Genomic DNA, 25,549 nt, shown 5'->3' with positions numbered 1-25,549 from the left:
CATCATTTCATATATTAAATTCCAATATTATACATGGGTCTGCCTCTGGACTCTATTTTGTTCCATTGATCAATGAAATTTGTCTATATCTATGCCAATAACACAGTGTGTTCGTTCCTGTAGTTTGATAATATGTTTTGCAATCTGATAGAGTAAATCTCCCCTGTCGTTCTATTTCAAATATATCTTCATTTTTATTCCTCTAGACAAATTTTGATGTCATCCTGTCAATTTTCATACATCATTCCATTGGGGTTTTCATTTAGGTTGTGTTGAATTTGCAGACTAATTTGAGGGAGGAATGAGAGATTTATGACATCGAGTCTTCCTATTCAAGGAAATGACATATCTTTCCATATGTTAAGACCTTCTATTATGTTTTTCAATACTTTTCTTTAACTAGACCTTGTACATTTTCTGCTAAGGTTTATGCCTAGGAATTAAGATTTTTTTTGTTGCTATTATACACACAATCTTATTTTCCATTGAATTTGTTACTACTGAGGATAGTTTGATTTTTCTAGGTTCATTTTATATCTGGGTGGCTTACTAAATTGTATAATGATTCTAATTGCTTTTTAGTTAAATACCTTGAATAAGTCTTAATCATATGCATGCAATGGTTTTTGACTCTTCAATGCTTCTACCTTGTTTTTATTTTTGCTTTATTGCATTGGCTAGGACCATCTCAACGGTATTGTGTAAAATCAGCGATAGAAGATACTTTTCTATGCTTCTAAAGTTTTATTAGCACATATAATAGTCAGTGTGTTAAATAAAGGAAATTACCATCTATTACTAATGAATTTGGCCATTTAATCAGGAAAATGTGTTGAAAATTTTGTCATCTTTTGAAAGGATGGATTTTCTTCTTTTATCTCTTAATTTAGTGAATTAAGCACTAGATTTCTTAAGGCTGAGGCATTCTTGCATTTCTATTATAAATCTTATTGAGTTATAATATGGAGTTCTTATAATATCTTGCTGATTCAGTATAATATTTTATTCATATTTGGAGGCTGTATTCATAACAGATAATTTTACACATATATAGATAAAATATCTATGGTTGTACTCATGTATTGAAGGCTATATGCTATGTTTGACTGATTTCATCATCAGAAGTATTCAAGTTACAGAAAGTTTTGGGAACTTTCTTTGGGAAAGTTTCTAACTTTTTTTATTTTTTATTTTTTGGTTTGGAAAAGTATAAATAGGATAAGAAATTTTAGTAGAACTTACCCCCAAAAATCATCCGGACCTTGTACTGTTTTAATGTATAGAATTTTTACTACAATTGTAATTGTTTTTTGTGTTTGAACTTTCTACTTCTCTCTTTTTTCATTATTTTTTTCTAGTAAATCAATTATGACATCTTTATTTCCAAGTTAATTGTTGTAATATTTTTAACATTTTACATTTTTCTCCTCTGTGTCTTTATTAACTTTGCCAAAGGATTTTATTACCAATTAATTGTATAGATATAGTCTCCTTTTAAAATTTTTTCCTTTTGGTTGGTTGGTTTGCTTTGCTTTCTTTTATACTAATTCCTCATTTTATCTTTTTTTAAATGTTTTTTTATTATATATTTTTTTTATTTTTTATTTTTTAATAATGATTTTTTATTATATTATGTTAGTCACCATACAGTACATCCCTGGTTTCTGATGTAAAGTTCGATGATTCATTAGTTGCCTCATTTTATCTTTATTATTTATTTGCTCTTTCTTTCTATTGTCGTGTAGGTCTTTACTACCTTTTGTTGTTGAATCACATTTTAATTTATTATTTTAAAAATAGGTGCTTACATGTTATAATTTAAAAAATAACTTTCTCTGTATTTCATAGGTTTCAATGAATACAGATTTATTTATTTTTTTTTAAAGATTTTATTTATTTATTCGACAGAGATAGAGACAGCCAGCGAGAGAGGGAACACAAGCAGGGGGAGTGGGAGAGGAAGAAGCAGGCTCATAGCGGAGGAGCCTGATGCGGGGCTCGATCCCGTAACACCGGGATCACACCCTGAGCCGAAGGCAGATGCTTAACCGCTGTGCCACCCAGGTGCCCCCAATGAATACAGATTTAATTATCATAATAAATACTTTTACATTTAATTTTCAATTATTCCTTTACCAAATAGTTTTTTAATTGCCCAGAGAGAAACTTTTAAAAAATTATTCTTTTGTTGTGAACTTCTATTTGGCACAGAAAATGTTTCTCATTTTTATTTTATGTTTGCTGTGTTTTTTCTCTTGGCATTTCAGCTTTCCTTTGAGGTACAATATGTGATTGGTTTTATAAATTGTTTCAGATAATTGAAAATAATTTTCAACTTTTTATGGAGGCTGAAGGACACACAATCGTAATACTCATATCTATCAATTAAAACCACGATCTGTTTTTTCAAAATGTGTCTTTGTTTATCTTGTCTTCTTGATCTGTCCATTGTGAAAGAAGCGTTTTGATTTTCCATTATAATGGTATTTTATCAGTTTCCTTTGCTTTATATCCTATTTTAACTCTTTGTATATTTTTGTTGCTATGTTACTGGGAACCTAATAATTCATAATTATCATAATGCTGAATTTTGCCATCTTGAAATATGTACATTACTTTTTTAACTTTTAAATCTTGGCATTCTAAACTTTTTCCACATGTTTTAATTGTCAGCATTTTATATATTCAATATTATGCATTTAAATCATTTATTGTGTATTTCAAATATATGTATTTAATATATATTCTTTATTCCTTTTATTGTTGTATTTTTGCATTCTTTCATTTTTAATATTTTCTGCACGTCTTCTCTAAATAACACACATCTTGATTTTTACATAAATTTTCTCTTATTTAAGAGGCAGTATAACCTATTTGTATATAGTGTCTATATTATATACAAATTATTATAAAGATATTATTATCTTTGTATAAAAGATATAAATTATATGCAAAGATATTATTTAAACTTCTTTTTCATAGTGTGCCTTCAGTATCATTAGCCCATTCCTCTTTCTCGTCATCTTTTTGCTATTGGTTAGAGATTTTTGGTTCCTTTTTCTAAAAACTGGTCCGGAAGCTATATGTACTATTTCTGTTCTTCTAGGAGGCACTTAAAAATTTTAGCAAGCAAATTTAAATTGAAACTCTTATAATCAACAAGTCATGAGTGTCTGTAAACTCGCTTGCCCTCCCTAAAAGACAAAGCCTTTGCCAGGCTTTTAATGATTTCTCTTTCTACTCTTCTATGTGCTTATGGCTGAAATTATCTGAAGGTTTCATTCCAGAGAAGTAGTGTTAACAGTAGCAGTCGTGGTACTCTCAGCATTATTAGTATTATTGTTTACTTTACGTCTCTATTTTACAGGAAGACTTTATTAGTAATTGTTTCACATTTTACTACCAAATTAGCAACGACTATTTAGATTTAAATTGTGTTTTTGTGACTTATATGCTCTACGTTATTCGTTATGTTCCCAGTCATTGTCTATTTTAGATTCTTTTTTTCTGTTTTTCTGGAGTAATCCTCGCTTAATTTTTGCTCCTTTATTTTCTGAAAAGCTGTGAGTGGTAAACTTTCGGAGTCTTTGCTTGTCAGAAAGAAACCCCCTCATTTGTCTTTACACATGACACAGAGCTGTCTCGGTTATCAAATCCCAGGTTGAAAACAGCTTCTGCAAATCCTTGTCATCATTTATCTTCTAAAATATTTCAAGTAGATAAGGCAAACATCATTTTCCCTTTTTAGAAATAAGATTGCCCATTTTCCAATAAGTCATTCTTTCCTAAGTGTTCATTATCCTTATCCCTTCCAACTTACCCACCATAGAGAACTTCTAATTAATAGTTCATCAGGACATTTATAGAGAGCTCTATCAACGGCAAGCATTTTTCTAACAACAAATTCTATGTATGAGCCAAAAGTTCCCATTTCTGATGTTCTGTTTACTAATGATGCAGTGAGTTCCTGAGTTTTAAAACATGCTGCAAATTTTCTTCCACTTATGCTAAGACCTCTAGCCTGCTGGGCTGTGAGGATTTCCCTAATGTTTTCTCAGGAAAGGGTACCCTGGATGTCAGTCACTTCCTCTTGTCCTTGACTGTCAGATCTGTAGACCAACAGATGGGTCTCCTTAGGCTATTTTAAAGGAGGCTTTTCTCACTGGCCTTTGAGATGTCACTAAGAACTGCCGTAAATTCCCTTTCTCTACCTGATTTCTTACGAGCACATGGTCTTCCATACATTTGGAACTTCCCTGTCCCCTTCACTTGAAACACTGAGCCATAAGTTACACTGAGACATTCAGGATTGTCAGATAGAAGGAAACGTCGTAGTTCTACAGATTAGATGCCCTTGGATAATACTGCACTTTAACCACCTCGGCCAAGGAGTTCAACTCGATGTCTGCAAATACTCAGGTACTTGATGGCCTCCCTCAGTGATTCTGCTGACTTCCCTCTGGACCTCCTTTCAAGGTTAGGTTCACCATAGTACCAGATTCTAAAACCTCTCCCACCCTGAATCGTCTTGTGATCTTTCTTTACACTCCATGCCAAGGAACCTGCCTTCCCTTAGGGATTATCTCTAATTGCGACTCTAGCTGCCTCCGGTACTGTAGACCTTGGGTGTCAGTACCCCCACTGAGCCTCTGACCTGAGTTGCGTCAGGCCGTAGCGATCTTAGAATAAGACGCATTGAGCGTGCATCTACTTACGAGGAGTGCAGACAGGCAGGGACCGATTCTGGCCATCTGGTCACTCTCTGTGTGCCTCTGTGCTGACCCCTTTTAGGTGGGAGGACACACCATGCTCCCCATCCGTTGGATGCCCCCTGAAAGCATCATGTACCGGAAGTTCACCACGGAGAGCGACGTGTGGAGCTTTGGGGTGATCCTTTGGGAGATCTTCACCTATGGAAAGCAGCCATGGTTCCAGCTCTCAAACACAGAGGTACAGGGCGGGGGTAGATGGGAACCTCCATTTGGGGTAGGCTGATAGGAGTTATCTCAGGCCAGGAATTAGACCTAGCATACCAAACATGAGGTGGTGTTTGGAGCTAGCTGGGCAAGTATAGGTATAAGCAAGAGGGGGAGCTTCTCAGTAGGAAAAACATTAGAGCTGTAGGGAGTGTGGTATAATTGTCAGGAGAGCATGAAATCAGATGTCTAAATTGAGATGCGAGTCACGGATCTGTTTGTTCTGCTACACTTAAAAATCACAAATGTTTCACTAAGACGGAGCATGAAAACAAAGAACAACTCTGAGTTTTTCAATTGTGCCATCTTGTGGAAACACCCAAAGGATCTGGATTCCCAAAGGTGTCCGGCCTGCCAGGCCCGGGATGTGCAGAGAATGGTGGATGGGGAAGGCCAGTTTCACGTTATTGATAGAGCTGTGTGTGGACCTCCAGGAATAAAAGGGCTCATGATAGTAAACAAAATAATAATAAACACATTCTATGCTTTCGTAATTTTGATTTATAATAATAATAAAAATAGCAGCAATCGAATTTTCACAACAGCTATCATCTAGTGTCAGGTACTTTTCTAAGCACTTCAGCTGTATTAACTCAGTCCTTTCCGCGTGAATACCTGTAGAGATTCAGGGCAAAGGGAAGGGACCTGCTTGGGGTTCTGGAGAGACTCCGATGGGGGCTTCTGCGGCATGGAGAAGGCATGGGCCATGGCCATGGGATGCCTGCCTCCAAAGCCAGTCGGGGCGGTTCTCATTTATGTCTGGACCAGACTCATGTTGCCCTGGAGAACTCAGGATAGTTCATAGACAGTAACGGGCTCAGATTGCCAACCAAGCAGACCTATAAGAAATTGCAGTTATTTTTATGGTCTTCTGTTGTCTACAAAAACATGAAGACAAGGGCCTTTTAATATTGCAATCTTATCCGAATATTCCAGAAAGCGTCTTTGTTTTTGGAAGCTGTATTCCTCCTTCCTTTCCTGTGCCCTAAACAGTGAGTTTCAGGGCCTGAAAAGAAGATATTTCTTTAAATCTGTAGTATCTGATCAATCTCCAGCTGAGTGAGTCTTGACCACTTTTTCCAAAGTAGGACAAACACTTTCAGGACCTTAAAAAAAAAAAAAAAAAGAGTATGTATCAGCACCCATCTGTTGCAGTGTTTTTTAAAAAAAAAATTGTTGCTGTTTTCTTGGGGCATGGGGCACACACATACACACACACGCAAACATGCACACATGTCCGTGCATCTGTGCAAATACCTACCCGCGTCCATGCACACGTGCACACTCCTGCACACACATGCATGCACACGAGTAGAACAGCCAGAGGACAGCCTCCTTGTAGTTTGGTGGCCCCATTAAAGAGGGGATCTGGGTGGAGGGCACTATTGGTGACAGCAGAAGGTCTTCCCTGGAGATCCAAGCCAGCTCAGAGTAGCCAACAAGGTGTTTCTGCTCATTTCTAACACAGTTTGGTGAAGCGTTGGCCTGGAAGGTGGGCTTCCTGCCCCCAGCCACCTGTCCCTCTCCACAGCCCAGAGCAGCCAAGTACCGTTAGCCACTGATCATGGGTTTCTTTATGGAGGTTGACAACCCAGCGAGCCTCACACCGGATGAGACACTAGCGAGTGCTTTTGATCGTGGCATTAGCAGCTGCCGCAGTTTGAGCTGGGTCCCTTTCTGTGGAGGTGAAGGTAATGGGGTGTGGAAACAGGGCTCTAATAACAACAGAGAATATGAGCAGCTGGAGACCGATCGGGCTGGCACAGAAACGAGCCTCATGGGCTGGTGCCGACCCTGGGGTGAACAGACCAAGAGAGTGCTGACACCTCGGGGGCTTGACAAGCTGTCCTCGGGTCAGAGTGACATGAGCCAACGCCCCAGACAGGGCGCTGTTGGGGACAGCATGGGGAGATAAAGGAGACAAAAGGCACTTCTCTTGGCCAACTAAACACAGACTGAGGGGGGCAAAGACCCTGGAGGCATTCAACTGGACATGAGTCCGTGTATTTTATCATTATGACTCACCTCCGAACGAGGAAGCTGGAGTTTGGGGGAAGCTGCCCAGGGTTTCATAATGATCGAGTTAGGGAGACATTAAAAACAAATCCAAGACGAGGAAGGTGAAAACCTGAAAAGTCACATGTTAGATGTCAGCAAAGAAGTGTCTTTGAGAAATTGGAAATGAACCGCAGATTACAGGCTTGGTCCTTACGTGGCCAGCTGGGGTTGGTCCAGCCATACATGATTTATTTTTCTTCTTAGGGCCTCCCCTGTGGTATGTCGGGCCATGCTTTATGCCCTTGGCTTCATATGGGCCTTACGACTACACAGGAGGTAGTCCGGGCACACATGGAATCCCTATCTTCCAAATGAGGCTGCTGAGGCCCTCTTATATTCACTGACCTGTGCTGGCCGCCCAGCAGTAGTCCTGATGTGAAGACTTTAACAGAGGCCAAATACGGGGTTCGTGCAAAGAGCGGGGGAGGAGGGGCCTCGCCGAGAAAGGGAACCGCATGGCAGCTTAGAGGGAAGCCTGGTGCTATGCACAGAGGCTGAGAGTGGGAAGGGAGATGGCCAGGAGGTGGGAGCTAAGGGGAGGGAGGAATGGAGGGGCCGGATGGTGCAGAGTTCCTGCAAGGGGGTCTCAAAGTCACCCAGGCTCATAAGAGGAGGAGGGACAGGTCAGATGCCAATCCCCACTGCCAAGTGGCAATGAATGCTGTGCGGCATCCAGATGGGATTCGGACTAGGAAGGAGGAGTCAAGTACAGAGTAGAGTGCGTGACGAGTCTGTGAAGGCCTGGCCCGAGAGGTGGGGCACAAAGGGCAATGGTGGGCACGGCCAACTGGAAGCCTGCCCAGGACGGATGAGAGATTAATGCTGTCTCCGACCAGGCTTCCGCCTGTGCAGGCGGGCACCCCCACTCTGTATCAAAGCTCCTCCAAGATGTCGTCCCCCTGCCGCTGGGTGGGAGCCCCGGGACCGGGGGCTTTGGATGTTCATGTCCTGGTTCTCCTCATTTTTTCAGGTCATCGAGTGCATCACCCAAGGTCGTGTGCTGGAGCGGCCCCGGGTCTGCCCCAAAGAGGTGTACGACGTCATGCTGGGGTGCTGGCAGAGGGAGCCCCAGCAGCGGCTGAACATCAAGGAGATCTACAAAGTCCTCCACGCTTTGGGGAAAGCCGCGCCCATCTACCTGGACATCCTCGGCTAGCGGCGGCTCGTGGTCACGGACGCGCACCCTGTGGCCTCCCTCTCCTGGCCTCACATCGCCCCTCGTCCACCTCACACTCCTTTCTTCCATCCTGACCGAAGTGAACATCTTCATATAAACTCAAGTGCCTGCTACACATACAACACTGAAAAAGTGAAAGAAAAAACCCTGTAAGGCAGTTTGGCGAATATATATATATATATATATATATTTATATATCTAACTATCTATCTATCTATATCCACAGAGAGATACCTTCTCTAATACAGAGAGAAACTGCTGATACAGAAACCATAAGACTGTAACAACAACTCAGAAAATCTTAAATCTTATGAACACAAATGGAAGTTCCCTTTGACTGAAGCTGGGCCCCGTGGTTCTCCGGCTCCGGTTTTTCGGGACTGAAGACCTTGATGACGCAGAGACAGTCTTCACGCTGGGACCGGAGGAGCTGGGGCGGAGTGCAAATCACGGTGTGCAGGTGATGACCCGCACAGGTGCGCTACCCCTCCCCCGCCCCCGAGGGCTGCACAGGTGCATGGGCTCACCTCGTCCACTGCGCTCGGGATGCAGCAGGAAGCAACACGGGCCCGGGGGGGCCTCTGGAACGCCTCACGTCTCCCCTAACCATTGCTCCATGCCTTCCGCCTTTCCTCCGCTTCAAGACAATTCTCCAATTTGTCCATTCTAGAAAGTAGAGTCCTGATGCTTTTGGAAGTCAATGAGGGCGTCTACCACTGAACACTGGACAACCAACGAGACCCCAAACCATGGTGACAATCGACCACATCCGTCTTGGGTGCAGACCACGCTCAAGTTCCTTCCTCAGCTGGAAAAAGGTGTGTCATTTATTCTCTGAATTTCAAGAGCTGGACATTTTGGACTTAACCACAGAAGAAAAAGCTGAAATTTGAACCCTCCCTGTCAAGGCACTGCTTCCCATCTATTCCTCACTGGAAAGACTCCTTGGCCCCACCTCCCACATTCAGGCCTTTGGGAAGTTTGGGGGCGTAGGGAACCCCCCCCCCCATGTTGCCTGTGAATGTGGACACAGCAGGGTTCCAATAGCAGGAGACTTCGTTCCTCGTAGGTCATCATAAAATGTGCCCCTCCGTGTCGTCTGTCTCGTCCTGCCTGCCCTAGATCGTCAGCCCCCACTTCCTGGGCCTCTCGCACGTCCCAGGGAAACCTCACTGCCAGGAAAGGAAGCCAGGACTAGTGACAGCGTGGGGCAGTGCTTGTTCCCGAGAGCGCAGCCGTGGACTGGGCAGGAGCTGGCAGCGGAGACTCTCTTTGGCACCTGCACCGGCCCCTTTGCATTCTCCTCACGTTTCCGGCCCCTGGAAGGATTGAAGCATCTGCCTTTGAGCTTGCTGTGAACACTCAGGGGCTGAAAAATCGCTTTTGTGGCCTGGGGCTGGGGGAAGGGCCGAGGCTTCTCCGGGAGGCGTCCACTGCGCGGCCACGGCCTCAGGCTTGGCATCTTAATGAGGACGGAGCCTGACCGGGGAGAGAGAATGAGGCTTCTGGGCTGGGGTCCTGGCCGCGGCTGTCGAGGGCTGTAACAGCGGCAGATCCCGGGCCTCCCGGACACATGACAACGAAATGCCACTGGAAGGCAACGGCCGGGCCCCACGGAGCCCTCCTGCTGGAGAGAGGACAGGCCCCTCTCAGCACACCGGCCCTCCACCTCCCCCCAAGCACAGAGCTACCTAACAGACTGGTCTCCCCCGCCACCTCCGGGAGCCTCAGGGGGGCCTCGGACCTGCCTGCGCCCCGCCCTGGCAGCGTGAGGGGCTGTGGCAGCTTCGGCGGCCTGGTCAGCTGCAGCGCGGCCGCCCCTGCGGGGTTCAGGACTAAATCCTGTGTTTGTGGTTTTGCTTCCTTTTTTTTAGACCAACAAATGTTTTTATTCAAATAGAAAAGAGCTGTGTTGGGACTGCCGGCCTCGGTTGGGAGTCGGGGATCAGTGAGGCCGCTGGGCTGGGCTGGGAGGGGAGCCGGAGTTTGGTGTGGGTTTGGCCCTGAGCCGGCCTCCTAACCCTGAGGACTTTCGAGGAGAGCTCGGTGGATTGACCACGTCAGAGGAACCCTTTGCTGTCCTATGGCCGTTCTCCCTCCTGTCTTTCTGCCTGGAGGCCCTGGGTCTCTTCCCGGGCTGTTAGTGCAGGACGAGCTAGGAATGCGATCTAGTGTTGAGCAGGGTAACTGAGGGAAAGCCGTTCGTGCAGGAAGGGCCTCGATGGGGAAGGGTCTTCTGGTTCGATGTGAGGCTCCAAGGCTCCTGTTGCTGCCCAAGCAGACTCCAGAGAGTCTCCCCAACACAGACCCTGTGTGGCTTCCATCTCACGAGCTGTGTTTCTAGAACCTCATGGTCACTGATAGGCTGGGAAGAGGGGGGCATGGAAAGGGGCTGGAAGCCGAGGGGCAGCTGGGAATGAGAAACAGGTTAGGCTTTCAGTGCAGGGCGCTAAGGCATCCCGGCCTAAGGTGGCGGTGGGGGAGCTCGTTCCTTCGGGAGTAAGGAGCCGTGAAGGAGACCGAAGTCAGATTGCACAGGCTCTCGTGCTGGCCGTGGGGATGGGTCTTGGTCACGTCCACCGTAAACAGCTCCCTCTCCGAAGAGTAGAGGAACGAAGGGCGGCCAAGCAAGGAGCAGTAGATAGGGAGGCCCGGTTTTCTTCCTCCCGGGCTGTGCTCTCTGTGAGGAGTCTACGTGTGGACTTTATGTCAAGGCGGGTAAAAAAAGTAAAAAGGTTTTTGGAGGGTGAGGGAGGGAGAGAGTAGGATGCTGTGGGCGCTGAAGGAGCCCCCCAGGGCCCTGGGGGCAAGCAGAGGATGGTATTCCTCCTGTGGTGGAAAGTGCTACTGGGACTTCTTCTCCTGTGTCCCCGTCTCCTGTCTGTGAAACAAGCAAGTTCCTGCTTGTCTCTGGCCTCTTCAGAGTCTGACATGTTTCGATTCTCCCAGCGCAGACTCACTGTGCTGTGTGGTTCTCAGTAGTGCCCTGGAAGGCCGGGGGGGCCCTCCTCGGGGCAGCTGCCCCTGGGGGCTCGTGGGCCTGCACACGCCTGGGTCCCATGAGACACTCCTCTCCTTCTTGGCACATCTGTCACAATGAGAAGTGTCTGAAGTGACTTTCGGCCCACAGGGCACACTCGGTCTTGTTCCCCATCCCCAGCCTCTTTGCACACCCAGAAAGTGCTGGCCAAGGCCTATTTATCTATTTCTTTTCAAAGAGTTTAATGTGGTTAAATGAGTCTTAAAATGACATCCCATCAGCCAGTGTGGCCACCCCAGTCCACCCCATTCTCCCCTCTGCCCACCAAAATTCAGTTTAAAAACACACTAGAGCGGCTCTCAGGGTGTGGCTGGATGCAGACCCCACCGTGAACTTTGCTGGAAGCTCCAGGTCACCCAGGCTGACCTCCCGGCCATGTCATCCTCACCTGATCCCCTCCTGGGCTGAGCGACAGTGGCCTGCAAGGAGGCCCCTTGGAGTAGGCAGGCATGGCCAAGGGTCTTCCCTGTTCTTGACCTTGGGCGTGAAGCAGATGCTGCCCTCTCATTATATCCCTGGCCCCTAAATGGGTCTGGAGACTCACTAAGCCTTCTCTTGCTAACAGACGAGGGACCAGTGTTCCTTCACTCAGCAGATCATGCACAGATCGTCCCTGGAGGGAGGCTTCCCACTGGAGCCAAGGGAGGCTTGCGCCTCCTGGCTTCAGGCTGAACCTTACCATTCTTCTCTAGCGATGCTTACTTTGTGGAATATACTAGTGCAAATATTTTTGGTGCTAAATACTACTGAAATCAACACCAACAGGAGAGCTGACAGCCAGCTTCTGGGGTTGCATGGGACTCCACTCAAAAGCAGAAGGGAGTCAGTCATGCCGGGACATGCCTGGGAGCTTGGGTGGGAGCGTGCAGTGGTGTGGAAAGACTGTTGGGCTTTGCCTTTGGTTACCCAGGTGACCTTGGCCAGGTCCCCTAGTCTCTCGGAGTATCAGATTTCTCATCTGAGACATTTAAGAGGTTAGAATAGATATCCTTAGGGTCCCTCTCAGTTAAAAAAAAAAAAAAGTCTGTTCTGGTCCCACCTGTTTTGTTTTGTTTAGTTTACTTGCTTATTAGAAATAAGAGAGAAAATGAAAGGCAGGTCAAGAAAGGGAGGAGGGAAAGTTACCGAGGGCAAGAAATTGATTATAGAAGGCAAGCAGGGAAGACTCGGTGACCGTTAGGTTGGAGGGATGTTGGAGGGGGAGCCAGGAGACCAGCTCTCCGGCCACGGCCCGATCCCCAAGGGTGACTTCCACAGGCTCTCCTGCTCAGCTTGCTAGCTTCTCCATTCCACACTGACATGCTCTAAGCTGGCAGCAATGATCCCAAGACAGGGAGACAGGCCTGCCCCCCTCTTGTGCAGGCCACTGGCAGTATGATCTCAAAAACTGACTGATGTGTATCCTCACATGCTATTTCAAGGGGGTAGGAAGTTGGAAAGAGGGCAGCATTTTAAGTTGTGGACTCTTCACCGAAGTCCGTTTCCCTTCAGGAATGCCGAATGGCATCCTTGCTCCTCTTCGCCGAACCAAACAGCAGCAGTATCCTCTCATTGGAAGTGTGGTTATCGCAGAAGGCAGTCTTGGGCTTTGGGATGTCCCCTGTGCTTTGCTTACAGTCTGGAGCAAAGAAACATCTATAGTTCTTGGTTGAATGAGCCCCTGTGCCCATGGTCTAGAGGACTGCCCTCTCATGCCCCTGGGATGGCTATTGTCAGGTCTGGCAGAGCCAACCAGCTAGAATACTCGATGGCATTTGCCTTAGTGTAAGAAATGGCACCTGCAGCCCAGGGCTTGGTGCTGTGGCCACATTGTTTTTGGTCCCTGGTGTGCCAGACTTTTCTTCGATACCAAATAAAATGTTTTGGCCAACACTTACTAGGTTTTAAAGGGAAATCCCAAGTGTTTGTATCATTTTTAAGATATCAATATAGACTCCAGAAAATGCTTTGGGATTGCTGAACAGCGCTGGTGACATCATCCAAGGGGAAATGTAGGCCCCCATATTGTATGCTTGTATCTATATCTTTAATTGGACTGGCTTCAGTGAAAGTCTGCTTGGAGTCAGCAAATGGATTCCATCCACGCATGGTCTCTTTGAGCCTTACATTCCTCGGGGATGAGCTATCCAGAGATGGCCTAGCCTAAGAGAGCCCGTCAGAGGGATGCTGTTGGGAAATCTGTCATCTTGTAAAATTTGATCATTGCGTGCTCCCTGAATTGAATTATGCTGGTGACAACATTCTGGGTATCTGAAAATCTCTCCTCCTGGCAGTCTGATAGATGACCATGCAGGAATGATTTCTACCACATCCTGTTTGGGGGTCAGCATAGAATTCACCTGGACTGCAGGTACCACCACCCCCTAGGACGGATGGGACAAGGAGAATGTGAGATGTTGATAATACTCTTTTGGAAAGGTGACTGTGAGGGATGTGGTGAACACTTGTGTCACTAGTTTGGGTGTTAGGCCTTCTGCTGTGAGCATAGGCCATTCCACCCTGAGGATCTGAATCTTGGCTTTTTATAGAGTCTCTGTTTCCTTGGTGTAATCTCCTCAAGCATAGTTTCCTTGATTGCCCTCCAGAACTCTATACTTTGCAACAAGAGATGTCTCTGGCCCAAGACTTGGCATGCTAACATAGATACTTTCCGATTTCACAAGGAGATCCGTGGAGATTGAGGGCCCCCTCAAAATACTTGGAATTCTTGATCAGAGTAATAAAATTCAGGTTCCCCTTCTTCTTTAGCTAACTAAGTTTCAAATTGAAAATAAGGTCTGGGTTGATATTTGCAGTAGGGTTGATGTCTTAACCCAGTGTGTTGAGCTATTTCCCATCATACAGAGGCAGGACAGTAAGCTCTGTTAATTTTTTCTAATTACCAAGGTAATCATCACTTTGTGTGCAGTGCCATGGCCCAAACTTCCAAGAGATACTCATGGCCAACAAAACTAGAATTTTCTAGATGGAACAAGGTAATGCAGATGAGGAAAGTCCTATTGGGCATCTATTTCTAGAAGTGCCTTGGCACTCAGGGGTCTTGCTTTTCAGTTTGACATATTTTGAGAAGAGTTGGTTTCTTCTCACTTAGACAATGACCAATTAGACATCCTTCCCCACAGTCCGAAGGCAGACCGAGAGCCCAGACGTCAGATTCTCTGACATTGTTTTGGATGCATTTTCCAAAAAGCCCAATGAGAAATGGCAGTACTCAAGTCTAGGTCTGGTAGTTATTCCTTCATTTAAGAAGAGTGTGTGCGCAAATGAATAGCTCCCTTCAGTGTTGTGTTTCTTTCTCGGAGAACTCTCCATGCTCTGTCTCCACTTAACAGCTATGTGACATTCAGCCGATGCCTCTGAGCCCACCTCGGAGTGAATAAATAAACCTGGTCCAGGTGGTTTGATTTCTGCTTTCTGCAGAAGAGAAGTAAATCTCAGTCAAGAAGACTTTCTTTCGTTTTTATGCTTTTTACGTTTTCTTTCTTTTTTTCCCTTTTGGCTCTATCTCTTGCTTCCGTGGGACTGACAATCCAGCTTCTCAAACTCCATGAAAGTCTTAATGTGAGGTGAATTCCAGGACCACAAACAGTTAGGACTTCAAACAGTGAGAAAATTGGCGCTGAATGATTCGGCACACAAAGCAGAAAACCTTCATTTCCTGCAGGCAGGATGGAATTGACTGTTATATTAAGACTTGTGAAGGAGCCCTGCCCCGGAGTAATTTTGGTGCTGTCAGACAACGTTGACGTCTAGATTAACCTCTGTGCAGTGAAGTTTACTGCAAAGCTCATTGAGATGCAAGTGGTATATCTCTGCAAATCCCATCTGGAACTCTCGGTGGCCCACCCTCAGCAAACACCCATCCCTTCCCCACCCACTGCTCACTCCATCCACGACCTCTTAGCCTCCAGGAGCCGAGAAGCCAGGACTGGGATCTGACGCCAGGAGAGGGAGTTTCGACCTTTCTCTAACCACAGTGCTGAGCCAGGCTTTCTGCTCAGTGGAAGTGACAGTGGTTGTCACTGTCTTGGTTTTCCCTGCAGGGACTGCACATCAAGGCATGAAAGCCACTCTGCTGATGACAAACAGCTTTGCAGCATATCTCGATGCTGCACAAAGTGAAATGGTTTAGAAAGAATTAGTGCGTCCTGTGTTGGCGAGCCCTGCTCTGCCCCCATCCCTCCTCCAGTCCAGCAAGTCTAGGAGTGGGTGCAACAGATCAGGACTGCAGCCAGGCGGCCGGGGTGGTGGTGGTGGTGGTGGGTTCGGAGGGACAAAGGGCTTGCCCTGGGTCTGTCCAGGTGTTTCCCATGTTCCTTATGAGAGAGGCAGTCCCAGCTCCTCCTCCTGGTTGGGACAGAGTGTGTACCTGTCATCTAAGCCCCGGCTTGGCAGCTCTGTCCTTATGGGGTGGTGGGCTCTGGCATGACCCAAATCCTTCAGCCAGCGGAAACCTCAAAGCTGAAATTACAAGTTCTCTGCAATTGAAGGCTATTAATTACATCAAAAGTCTTAAGAAAAGGCCACTTGCTTAACTTCAGACTCCTCCACCTTCAGACTCCTTAGAGCGGCTCCATATCATCACAGGTGTCTTGGGGAACTTACCTGGGGATTTGAGAATACCGCCAAGTCCAGAGACCATATTCCTCTGGGGTTTTGCTGATTCCGATTCTCTCTGAAATTGTTTTTCCTACTTTGCCTCTTGCCTTGAATATGAGTAAGCATCTCCTTGTATGTTCTTAGGTATTTCTTTAGGAGAAATGAAAGCTTCCAGCTCAAGGACATTGTGGTTATTGACTGGGGAAAATAGATTTCTGGGCCAAGTAATGTCACAATCATATAGAGGCAAAGCTGATGACTTTATTTAAAAGCAATTATAAGTGTTGTGTTTTGTTCTAATGCTCAAGCTTACATAGCACAGACTACATTCATCTTTCATTTTCATTACTTACGATACTTGTATACACGCGCACATAAGCACCCCCCCATAAATGCATCTATACTCCTCTTGCTCCAATACAATCCAACAAGCCAATGTGGCCTCTATGTTTCTTGCACTGAGCCCTGTGCGTCTGTGCGTGCAAATACGTGTGCTCCTGGCATGTGGCTTCTTAAACTTATCTATAGCTCATCTCTCTCTCTTTTTTTTTTAATATCACACAGCCTTTGACTTTCTCCACTACGAATCAATTACGGAGTAGTTAGGGTTTTTTCAAAAGAGACTAAATTCTAAGTTTTCAGAACCTTCATATTTAAAGGCTGGACTAGCTTTCTCAGAGAAACACAAAACCAAACCAAACCTTGGTGCGAAGCTTATTCAATTAATTTTGGGGGATGGGGTGGGGAAGCACTGAATTTTGGCTTGAAGAATACATGCTAGGTGCAGATACCAATGTGAATGAGTTCCAGCAGATTCCCGAAGCTAGCGTGGAGCTGAAGCAATTAGGTAGAAAGCTCAAACATTCAGATTGAATCAGAACTTGATGGGAAAGAGTCCGATTTTCCCTGGGAAGGTTAGATGTCCCGCAGGACATGGAAGGCATCCCAGGTCGGAAGGGAGCAGGCTGGCCTGGGTGTCACTTGGTGGGTGGCTGTGCACCAGTCACCTCGATGATCCGGCCCAAGGTGGAAGTGTCCTTAGTATAAGGGGGCAGCTGGCCGCTGGTTGCAGACCAGCCCCTTCTCTGGTTCCAGTGATGGGGCAAGCCAATCTACTTCACCCGCAGCCCTGATCAGCCGTCATTAAATCATACCTTCTCAAGTCTCCTCTAGAACAATTGTGCATACCTCCCACCCTACAGAGTCACCCCCCTTTCCACTTTGCAGTCAGTTCACCTCTTGCACCTGCCGTGAAAAGCCGTCCAAGCTCTGAACTCCTCTGGTCCTTCCTCTGTCTTGAACTGACTCCACCCCTGAAAGGCCGGCTTTTATCTCTGAAAAGTTCGGGGAGCCCTCTGGGCCCATGTCCCTCTTCCCTAGCCTGAGCCAGTTCCACTTATGATGGAGCCTAGGTTTCTGGAGAAGAAAACAGTGTGCTCTCGCAGCCATCCGTCAGTCTCTTTCCAGCTCCACGGACCAAGTGATTAGCTCCTCATTAGCACCTCATCAGTTTGCTGTTGCACAAGAGACTTTGGGACAAGCCTATTACAATGCCGAAGCCTGTCTTTTTGAAGTCATCCCTTCCTTCCGGCTGGGTTGGGAAAGGAGAGCTTGCTACAAATAGCTTTTCCTTCAAATTTCTCTGGCTCTTTTTTTTTTTTTTCCTGGCTGTTAAATACACTGATAAATGGTAAACCATGGTTTTCATTTTTGTTTTCCAGGCCCCGACCGGTGTGAGTTCTCTGCCCTATCAAAGAGGAGTGCGTGTCGGCAAAGTGTTTATTTCTTTAGTGGAGTGGCTGTAATATTGACACAAAGATTTGCAGCATCTAAATCTTGAGGGGGATAAGAGGCTTTTTCTCTCAAATGAGATCTTTACTGTGATAGCACAAGAAAGGTTTATACCGTAAGAACAGAAATGAACCTGAGAACACGCTCCCTTCTTTCGGGAACAATGAGGTAGAAGAACTCACCGGAGACATCACTGGGACACCGACCCTCTAGTCCACAGCTCATTATGTTTCAATAGATGCTTCGACTCTGTCCTTGACATGGCTCTGAAAACACAATAATGAACTATGATCGACTATCCACATTTACTATTACAAACAAATTCATCATGTCTAACCCAACCCCTATTTTTAAAAAATATCATTTTTTTCCCATAACTCTGGGGATGGTTCAATATTGTTTTGTTTTCTGGGCCCCTCTTAATATTGCCAATGCAATTTCTAATTTTTTTCACTTTCATTTCTTTAGGAAAGACATGGGGTCTATTTTAAATACTGTCTATGATGAGATGGCAAGTGAGGTGGAGGGAGATGATGGGCGCAGGAGACAGTGGACCTCTGAGCTCTACTTCCTGCTGAAATGCATGATCCCTTCTGTGCCTCAGTTTCTTAATCAACAAAAAAAGGCTGCTAACAACCCCCTTCCTGTCACAGAGGGTTCTAATGAGCACCCAATGAGGTCATAGCTGTCAGAGTGCTCTGTGAGGGCCACAGGACCCCTGGAATAAGGAAAGCCCGCTCTCGGGCACTGAGTGTTGCAAATAGGTTTGGTGGTGCTGAGCTGTGAGTGGCTCTGGAATGTGTCTTGTTTTGAGGTGCACAAGCAGCTTTTCCTTCGAATTTCTTAAATCCCTCCTGCAGTCTCGTTTCTAGATTATAGCCCTGGCGTGTTCCTCTTTGAATGACCATTGAGCATCAAGAGATGGGGAAGACCTTTACAAAAATACAAGCAGAAAGAAGTTGCTTTACCCATTTGGCTTTGTCATGGAAGAGGGGTCGTTGGTAGGTTTTGTTTTCAGGCCTGGAACCCTGAACATTTTATAGCAAAATGGCATCTCCCGCTGCATTTAACTCCGTATCATCCATTGTTGATTTTGTGAGATTCTGTAGATTTAAATGTAATGTTTTTTAACTGAAGACTATATGAAGCTTCCTTTATAAATTGGGTGGTAAAACTAATCTTACAGGAAGCACCCGAAGTGATAATGATCCTGAAGCAGTATTACGTTCATTCTGGGGCCAGCGTTTTATACATGGGGAAATAACCTTAAGATGGAATGAGCTGCTTGAGTGAAGACCAAATGCTAAACCACACTTCTGATAGCCTTGAGCACCAACAAATAGGTGTGAGTGGGATTCCCACTGAGAAATGCATCTGATTGAAAATGAGCCTCCTCCCTCCCAACAATAAATCCCGAGGCCAGATTGCCAAGGTTACAGCAGTGAAGTCATTTACAGCCCCTAAAAAATCCCAGGTGTTTGTAACATCAGCCACTATTTTAAGTACCTTGCGATGGTGACTACTTGGCAAGTTAAATCTTTAGAGTGTGATTTCCTGTCCAAGCCACAACCAGGTGTGATGTCACCGACTAAGAGCGGTGCATGATTTAGGGGAAAAAAAAATGCTTTGCTCACTCCAGAGAGGAATCAGAATAGAGCCGAGTACCTGAAATCCTAACAAATCCACAAATACTTTGCTCAAGTTCAGGCTTCTCTTTTCTCTTTTTACCCTGGGCTCAATTTTTGTTTGTTTTATATAGAAAAGCCACATCTCCATGCTGGAACTCTGTCCGGATGATTTCCCCCCTGTAGCTGTCCAGCAGACAGAGAGCATTTCAGCTTTCTTTGAAATGAGAGTCCAAATTGGGTTATGACTAGGATTTTAAATTATGGTGTGAAATTGGAGAAGGCAAGTTGGTTCAGGGGCAGTGTTCCATAATTCATTCTGATAATCCCGAAGAGATGACCTCCTTCACAGTACTGTGAGGGTCTGCCTTGAACAGGCCATTTCAGTGTGTAACTTCCTAGTGACAAGGCTGATTACCTAAGGATTTCAGAGGTATTGTTTGAGAAATAACTCACTGGATATGAAAAATTTGATCTAATATGTTAACAGAACAAGAAGAACTGATTTCAATTTTTTTTTTTTTTTTTACTTTCCTTTCTCTGAGAATTTAGCCTTTCTTGGGGGCCATTGGGATATTTCCTTTTCAAGGCTAGAGAAGATTGATTATAGTTCATGTCTGAAAGCAAAGGTTCTCCCAAGCCCAGTGGAGTTGGAAGCAACCAAAAATACTCATGTTAATTTTCTTTGGCCCCAAAGAATCAAAGATCCTTCTTGTTTATGTGTGTGGGGCCATAGCGGGTGAGCTCAAGGGCATTGTCAAAAAACAATGAAAAGAAAGCAAGTTGGGACAAGAAAACTCTCACTTTGAATGTGAGAGAAAATAGCAATCCTGCTTTCTCTGGCAAAAATTTGTGTACTGTTAAGGGAAGAATCATGTTCTTTCTCAAGTAGGTTTTACTTCCTGAGATCATGTGTGTGTGTGTGTGTGTGTGTGTGTGTGTTTTGGCTGAAAGGCGGGTGGGGCCAGTTAGGAAGTAGTTATGATTATGAGTTTAGACCTTCTCTTGAGGATAGTAAAAGCTCTGCTCAGTTTCTCAGAATGTGACACTAAAATTAAGGGTGGAGAGGAATTCAGGGACCCATGTTCCAGTATGTGGTAAAGTTTTACCCAAATATTTCCTTCAGGAACTTTTAATCACAGCAAGCCAAATCAATCCCATGTCTATAATTAGTATCAGGAAAAAGAAGTCAGTAGGCAATTTCTGCAGCCCCTCATGCTGCATCCATTTGTAGGCTTCTTTTCCAAGAGCTGGGGTCCTTGAATCACATGGGGGAATATGCTAGTAGGGACTGAATGGGAAGGTAATTTGGATGAGCTTCCCCACCAGTATTATGGCAATGCATCAACTCTGTCCTGCAGGAAAACAATGGTCACTTCAGGGCTACTTTCATTTAAAATGGCATAAAAAGAGACACTGGAAACATGTTTGGGGACCTGCCACTTAAATTCAGCCTCTGCTGAAAGAGTTTTCACTTTGATGAAGGCACAGTTTCTGGCCTGCCAGTGATTCCTGGGTATCTGTTTTCAGCACCAGGGACAGCAAACACTTCCTTCAATTGAACCCTCGCCTTCTCTCCTGATTGGCCTTCCAGTCAAGGAAGGGTAGGTTTTCCCTTTACTTCTTATCCATTGGGGCCTCAACCTGCAAGACTTTATTAAGTTCCAGTGCTTACATCTTTTATTTAGTTTTGAACCTAGTGGTGTAGCTGTTTCTGTCACATTCTTGACTTGCTAACAAATGATGGGGGTTGGACTAACACAGCCAGGTCTCCTGGTTCAGAAGAGTGGAAAGAAAGACACTTAGATGTGAATGGAGGGCACACTTTGGCAGAGGAAGCCCCTGCAGAAAATCTTCATATGGCACCGCTGACTTGTAAACTCCCACATGGGGGACTTATTATTGGCAATTCCTTCCTTTTAAAAAATGTCTGTGCAGTTCCCATGCTGTACGAGTCTACGTTTCATTCTGTGTGTATTGTAGGCAATATTTCACAGGTGTTGAACAGAAGCTATGAGCTTTGGGGACAGAAAAGGGGGCAGGGATGCTGTTGGTAGGCATTTTGGAGACTCAGGGTGGGGCATGCTTTGAATGCCAGCAGCCGCCCTTCAATCCTGAGTCCTGTTCAGCAGCTAACTTTGCCTTTAACACTGCAAATGGCTCCTTAAAGCCTTCATCAAGCCAGACTGAAGGGGTGCCCTGGGAAAATGAGCATAACAGAAGCAAATGTTTTCACTTTGTCTTGTGATTGGCCAGCTGTCATTTAGCACAATAGTGCATAGATGCTGTCTTAGAGGTAGCATTGTCTTCTCTTAACTAATCAGCTGTGTCCTCCTCACTTTTGTCAGGATGGCCCCAGGGCTGGGAAAGCAAGACAGTCACTGCAGATTTCATCTTAAATACTGTCTTCTATTTCACAGATGTTAAATAAATTCCATTTCAATTGCCTCTGGACCATCTAAGGCTCTGAACACTCCCCCATACCCTCTCTTCTACTTCCCTCCCACCTTCAGTGTTGCTTATCATAATTCATAACATTTAGTGGTCTAGGACCATAAGAGATTCTTTTTAGGGTAAATCAAGTTGTAGCAGCAGGCTAGAGCCAGATATCACAGGAACAAGGTCAATGAAACTGTGATTTTTTAACCTTGCAGTGGGTCTGAGGAGAGGCCATCATTCCCCTCCGTGACTTGTCCTCTTGAGGGTGTCCCATTTCAGTACTCACACTTGCCATGCAAAAAAGGCATGAGTTCCTCTAGATTATTTGTGTGACAACTAGGGAAGAGCAGGGTCAAACATTGTCTGTTTGAGTCCTTTAGGATGGAGGAACTTTGTTTTATATTGAAATCAAGGAACAATCTTTGTTTAGAAAGAATGTGTAAATGAAAGACCAACAGCTACTGGAAAGCTTGATAAGAGAAATTTTCTTTCCTTAGAACAGAGAGGAAAGAGTTGCAGATTGACTGGTGGGAAACAGATGAATGGCTGGCCAGGGAGAAATGTGGTCTGAGACTGGAGATACAGAAGCAGACAACTTTAGATGTAGAGGTGATGCCAATGAAAGCCTCAGGAGGGAACAGACCAGAGAATAAAATTGTATGGAGGTTCTCAGTACTTTTTCTGGAAAATTCCTACAACATTCAAGGGCACTTCTAGCCCTCTGCCTACTTAGAGGTGAGCTCAGTGCTACTTCTGGGTTCTTAAGGCAAATGCCCTACAAACACCAAAGTCTTGTATTTTCCACTGTCAGTCAACACTGGCTGTCTTGAGTGGGATTATTTCCCCCTTCCCTATGTGAAAGGGACTTGTTTTCAGGAGAAGTGTCCTTTAAATATCCAGCTAAAACTGGAGGTAATTTTTTGCATGAATGGCTTTTTACAGCTAGGTCTAAAGCAGAACAAAACTTGTATTAAACTAAGTGCTACTTTACATATCTTATTTCAAGGGAAATGAAGGATTTATTGCCGTGTAAATGATGTACACTGATTTGTTTCCTACTGGACATTACATGTCCCTTTATCTTTAGGCTGATGTTGTGCAGCAAACTTTCAATATCTGGAAAATCAGCTGGTACCAACTTCAGTGCACTAGTAGGATGTTATATTCTCAGAGAAGAATTTTGCAAATGAAGTTTAGGTGCTGCTATAGCTGATTTTCACCCCTATCCCTAAGCTTTCTGTACTAAATATATGTAAAGTGATTATATCTTGTCTGATCCCATGTGTTTGTGTGTGTTTCCCAATGTTTATATAAATATATTGGCCATCGGAAGCATCACTTGGATAATGGCAACTGCTGAACAGTGGTGTACGTGGCATGTGGACACGTGGTACGTGCACACACTTGTTCTGAGGCCAAGCTAATCTTGTAGAGCATAAGGGGGAAATGTGGCATGGCTTGGAAAATGTTCGACAGTGGCTATAGTACGTCCAAGCCACCATTCATGGTAGAGACCTTGACAGCGGCAGAGCTGAGGTGTGCTCCACTGGATTTTACATCCTTTATTTTAGTCTCAAAGGATTGTTCCTCAGTTCTGTTTAATGACTTAGAGATATTCCATCATGATCCTTGTTTATTTTTTCCCCAGGCCACTGGAAAGCGCTGATCATGTTGTTTCCCATCATCTGGATCCCAAAGTTGTTAACTTAAATGGGTGACTGAGGTTTTAGTAAACTGGGTTTTACTAATAGTAACCCCTTCTTTGAGGTACTATTTTTTCCATTCTTTTCCTTTATGACAAGTAAATCCATTGGCTATGCTAAGTTTATTTGCATCCTAGCAAGTCTTAGAGAATCAATTTAGTTAAAATGATTGTATTTGCCTTCAGAGAAGAGGCTCATGGTCTAAATATAATTCTTATGTAAAGATGTCTTTTATGCAAAAAATATGGATTCTAACTTGGTAAGATGGCCCCAGGGTAGGGGGGGATGTGTTCTCAGTTGATATTAAGGGATGTGTCGAAAAGGCAAGTGCCCTCCCTTTCTCTATTTCCAACCCCACCCTACTTTCCTCCCCAACCTCAAAAGAAAACAGAAAATTATTTTTTTAAATTGTATTAATAATTTATGTTTAATACAAAAGGATGATTTAATGGTATCACCAAAGGTCATTTCTCCCATTGTGCATGTCCTTCACTCAGCCCCGTACCCATCACCCCATTCTTCACCCTCATGCTTCCATCCCAAGGCAAACGTGTCTTCATTGGAATCTATCAGTGTTGAAGTTAAATGTGGGGGCGGAGATTTAACACCATGACATTAATGAAAACCAACCATTCTTCACTTTCAAATGGCTAATTGCTACAAGAAGGCAAACTCTTTTCTTGGTTTTTGCTTAAAAACATTTTATACATATATATGTATATATGTGTGTGTATGTATGGACATATGTATGTATATGCACATGTACATGTATATATGTATATATCCATCTCCAATATAAATATATCATATGTGATAGTTGTAAATACTTCTTGGTCATACGTCTGTCTCCCTCACGGTATCATATCTTCAATGTTATGTTAACGACTCCATTTATTGATTGATGAAATCGTGTGTAGACCTGTATCCTCCTGACATAGTTTATGTAGGGTCTCTTCTCAAATAAAGTATAAAACATGAATGCCCTTGTTTAATCTGGATTCATTATTTAGTAGAGAAGTGTGTTGCCTTTAAAGGTAGATTGAAATTTGGAAAGTCCAAATGTGTGCAAAAATTGTAGGATCCAATACCATCTTAGGACCTGGGACCCTGGTTTGCTGAAAGTAAAAGTAGCTTGCACAAAGTTTAAGGGAGCCCCTAAGTTGAATATTGGATTGAGATGAGTGTTTCGAGAAAAACATACACACATTTAGGATTTGAGGCAGGGCCCAGCTCTATGTCACGGTGCTGTTCCTGTCACTCCAAATGGGCTATTATTCAACTTCATAGTTACAATAATTCCAGTTACATTTTTAAGGTGGCATACAATGTGTTCTCTTGGATGTTCTTTTATCCCAAAGATTTTAGGATTCTTTGACCTAATTGAAAATTTATTTATTTGCTTTAGAGAGAGAGAAAGCGCGAGAGCACAAGCTCAAGTAGGGGGAGGGACAGTGGGAGAGAGAGAATCTAAAGCACACATCCCGCTGAATGTGGAACCCAGTGCTGAGCTCGGTCCCAGGACTCTGAGACCATGGCCTGAGCCAAAATCAAGAGTCAGCTGCTTAACCGACTAAGCCACCCATGTGCCTGAAGACCTAATTACTTTAAAACTCCTTCTCTTTTTTCTTTTCTTTCCAATTTCCCTTCCTTTCTCCACATCTTTCTTTCTCCTTTCCTTCATATAATGTATTTCCTATAATGAAATTTCAAGACTTCTTTCCATTAATTTCTTTCAAAAGCACAGATGGGTTGTGGGAGAGAGGCAGAGAGGTTCATGTTGTAATTTCAATCGTGACAGGTCAACAGAGGTTTGGAAAGATTTAAGGCAGGGTTCCCCCACCTTGTCACTGTTGATGTTTTGGACCAAAGAATTCTCTGTTGGCTGACCTGTGCCTTGTAGGACATTTATCAGCATTTTTATTAGAAGCACTCCTCCTCTTATGTCCCCCTCTCAGGGTGTGTCAGCCAGAAATGTCTCCAAACATTGTCCAATGTCCCCCAGGGGGACAAAGTTGTTGTGGTTAAAAGCTACCAGTTAAAGGGTTTAGATCTTATCACACAATATCACATGGTATTAAAAGAAGAATTAAATTCAGGGAAATCGAGAACCCAGGTCATGTGCCAACCCTTTCTAGCCCAGC

General features: G+C 44.5%; 1 protein-coding gene and 1 long non-coding RNA gene across 3 annotated transcripts in view; both read left to right on the top strand.

The window, feature by feature from the left end:
* Nucleotides 1–8,370, top strand: part of NTRK3 (neurotrophic receptor tyrosine kinase 3) — a 367,569-nt gene extending 359,199 nt beyond the window's left edge. For both annotated transcript variants that reach the window (XM_040642769.1, XM_040642772.1), the window contains 2 exons: nucleotides 4,792–4,950; nucleotides 8,005–8,370. In XM_040642769.1, the coding sequence (XP_040498703.1) occupies nucleotides 4,792–4,950; nucleotides 8,005–8,190 (345 nt within the window). In that variant the 3' untranslated portion in view covers nucleotides 8,191–8,370. The remainder of the gene's footprint in view (nucleotides 1–4,791; nucleotides 4,951–8,004) is intronic.
* A 7,150-nt stretch (nucleotides 8,371–15,520) lies between these two features.
* LOC103660165 lies at nucleotides 15,521–24,381 on the top strand. The gene is made up of 3 exons (XR_567713.2): nucleotides 15,521–18,642; nucleotides 20,797–20,870; nucleotides 23,354–24,381. It is a non-coding gene; the product is annotated as an uncharacterized LOC103660165 (long non-coding RNA).
* Nucleotides 24,382–25,549: the final 1,168 nt, after the last annotated feature.

The sequence above is a fragment of the Ursus maritimus genome, unplaced genomic scaffold (genome assembly GCF_017311325.1).
Source record: "Ursus maritimus isolate PB19 unplaced genomic scaffold, ASM1731132v1 scaffold_27, whole genome shotgun sequence".
In the NCBI taxonomy this organism is placed as follows: domain Eukaryota; kingdom Metazoa; phylum Chordata; class Mammalia; order Carnivora; family Ursidae; genus Ursus; species Ursus maritimus.
The sequence above is the reverse complement of the archived record's forward strand: the minus strand, read 5'-3'. Positions and strand labels throughout refer to the sequence as shown.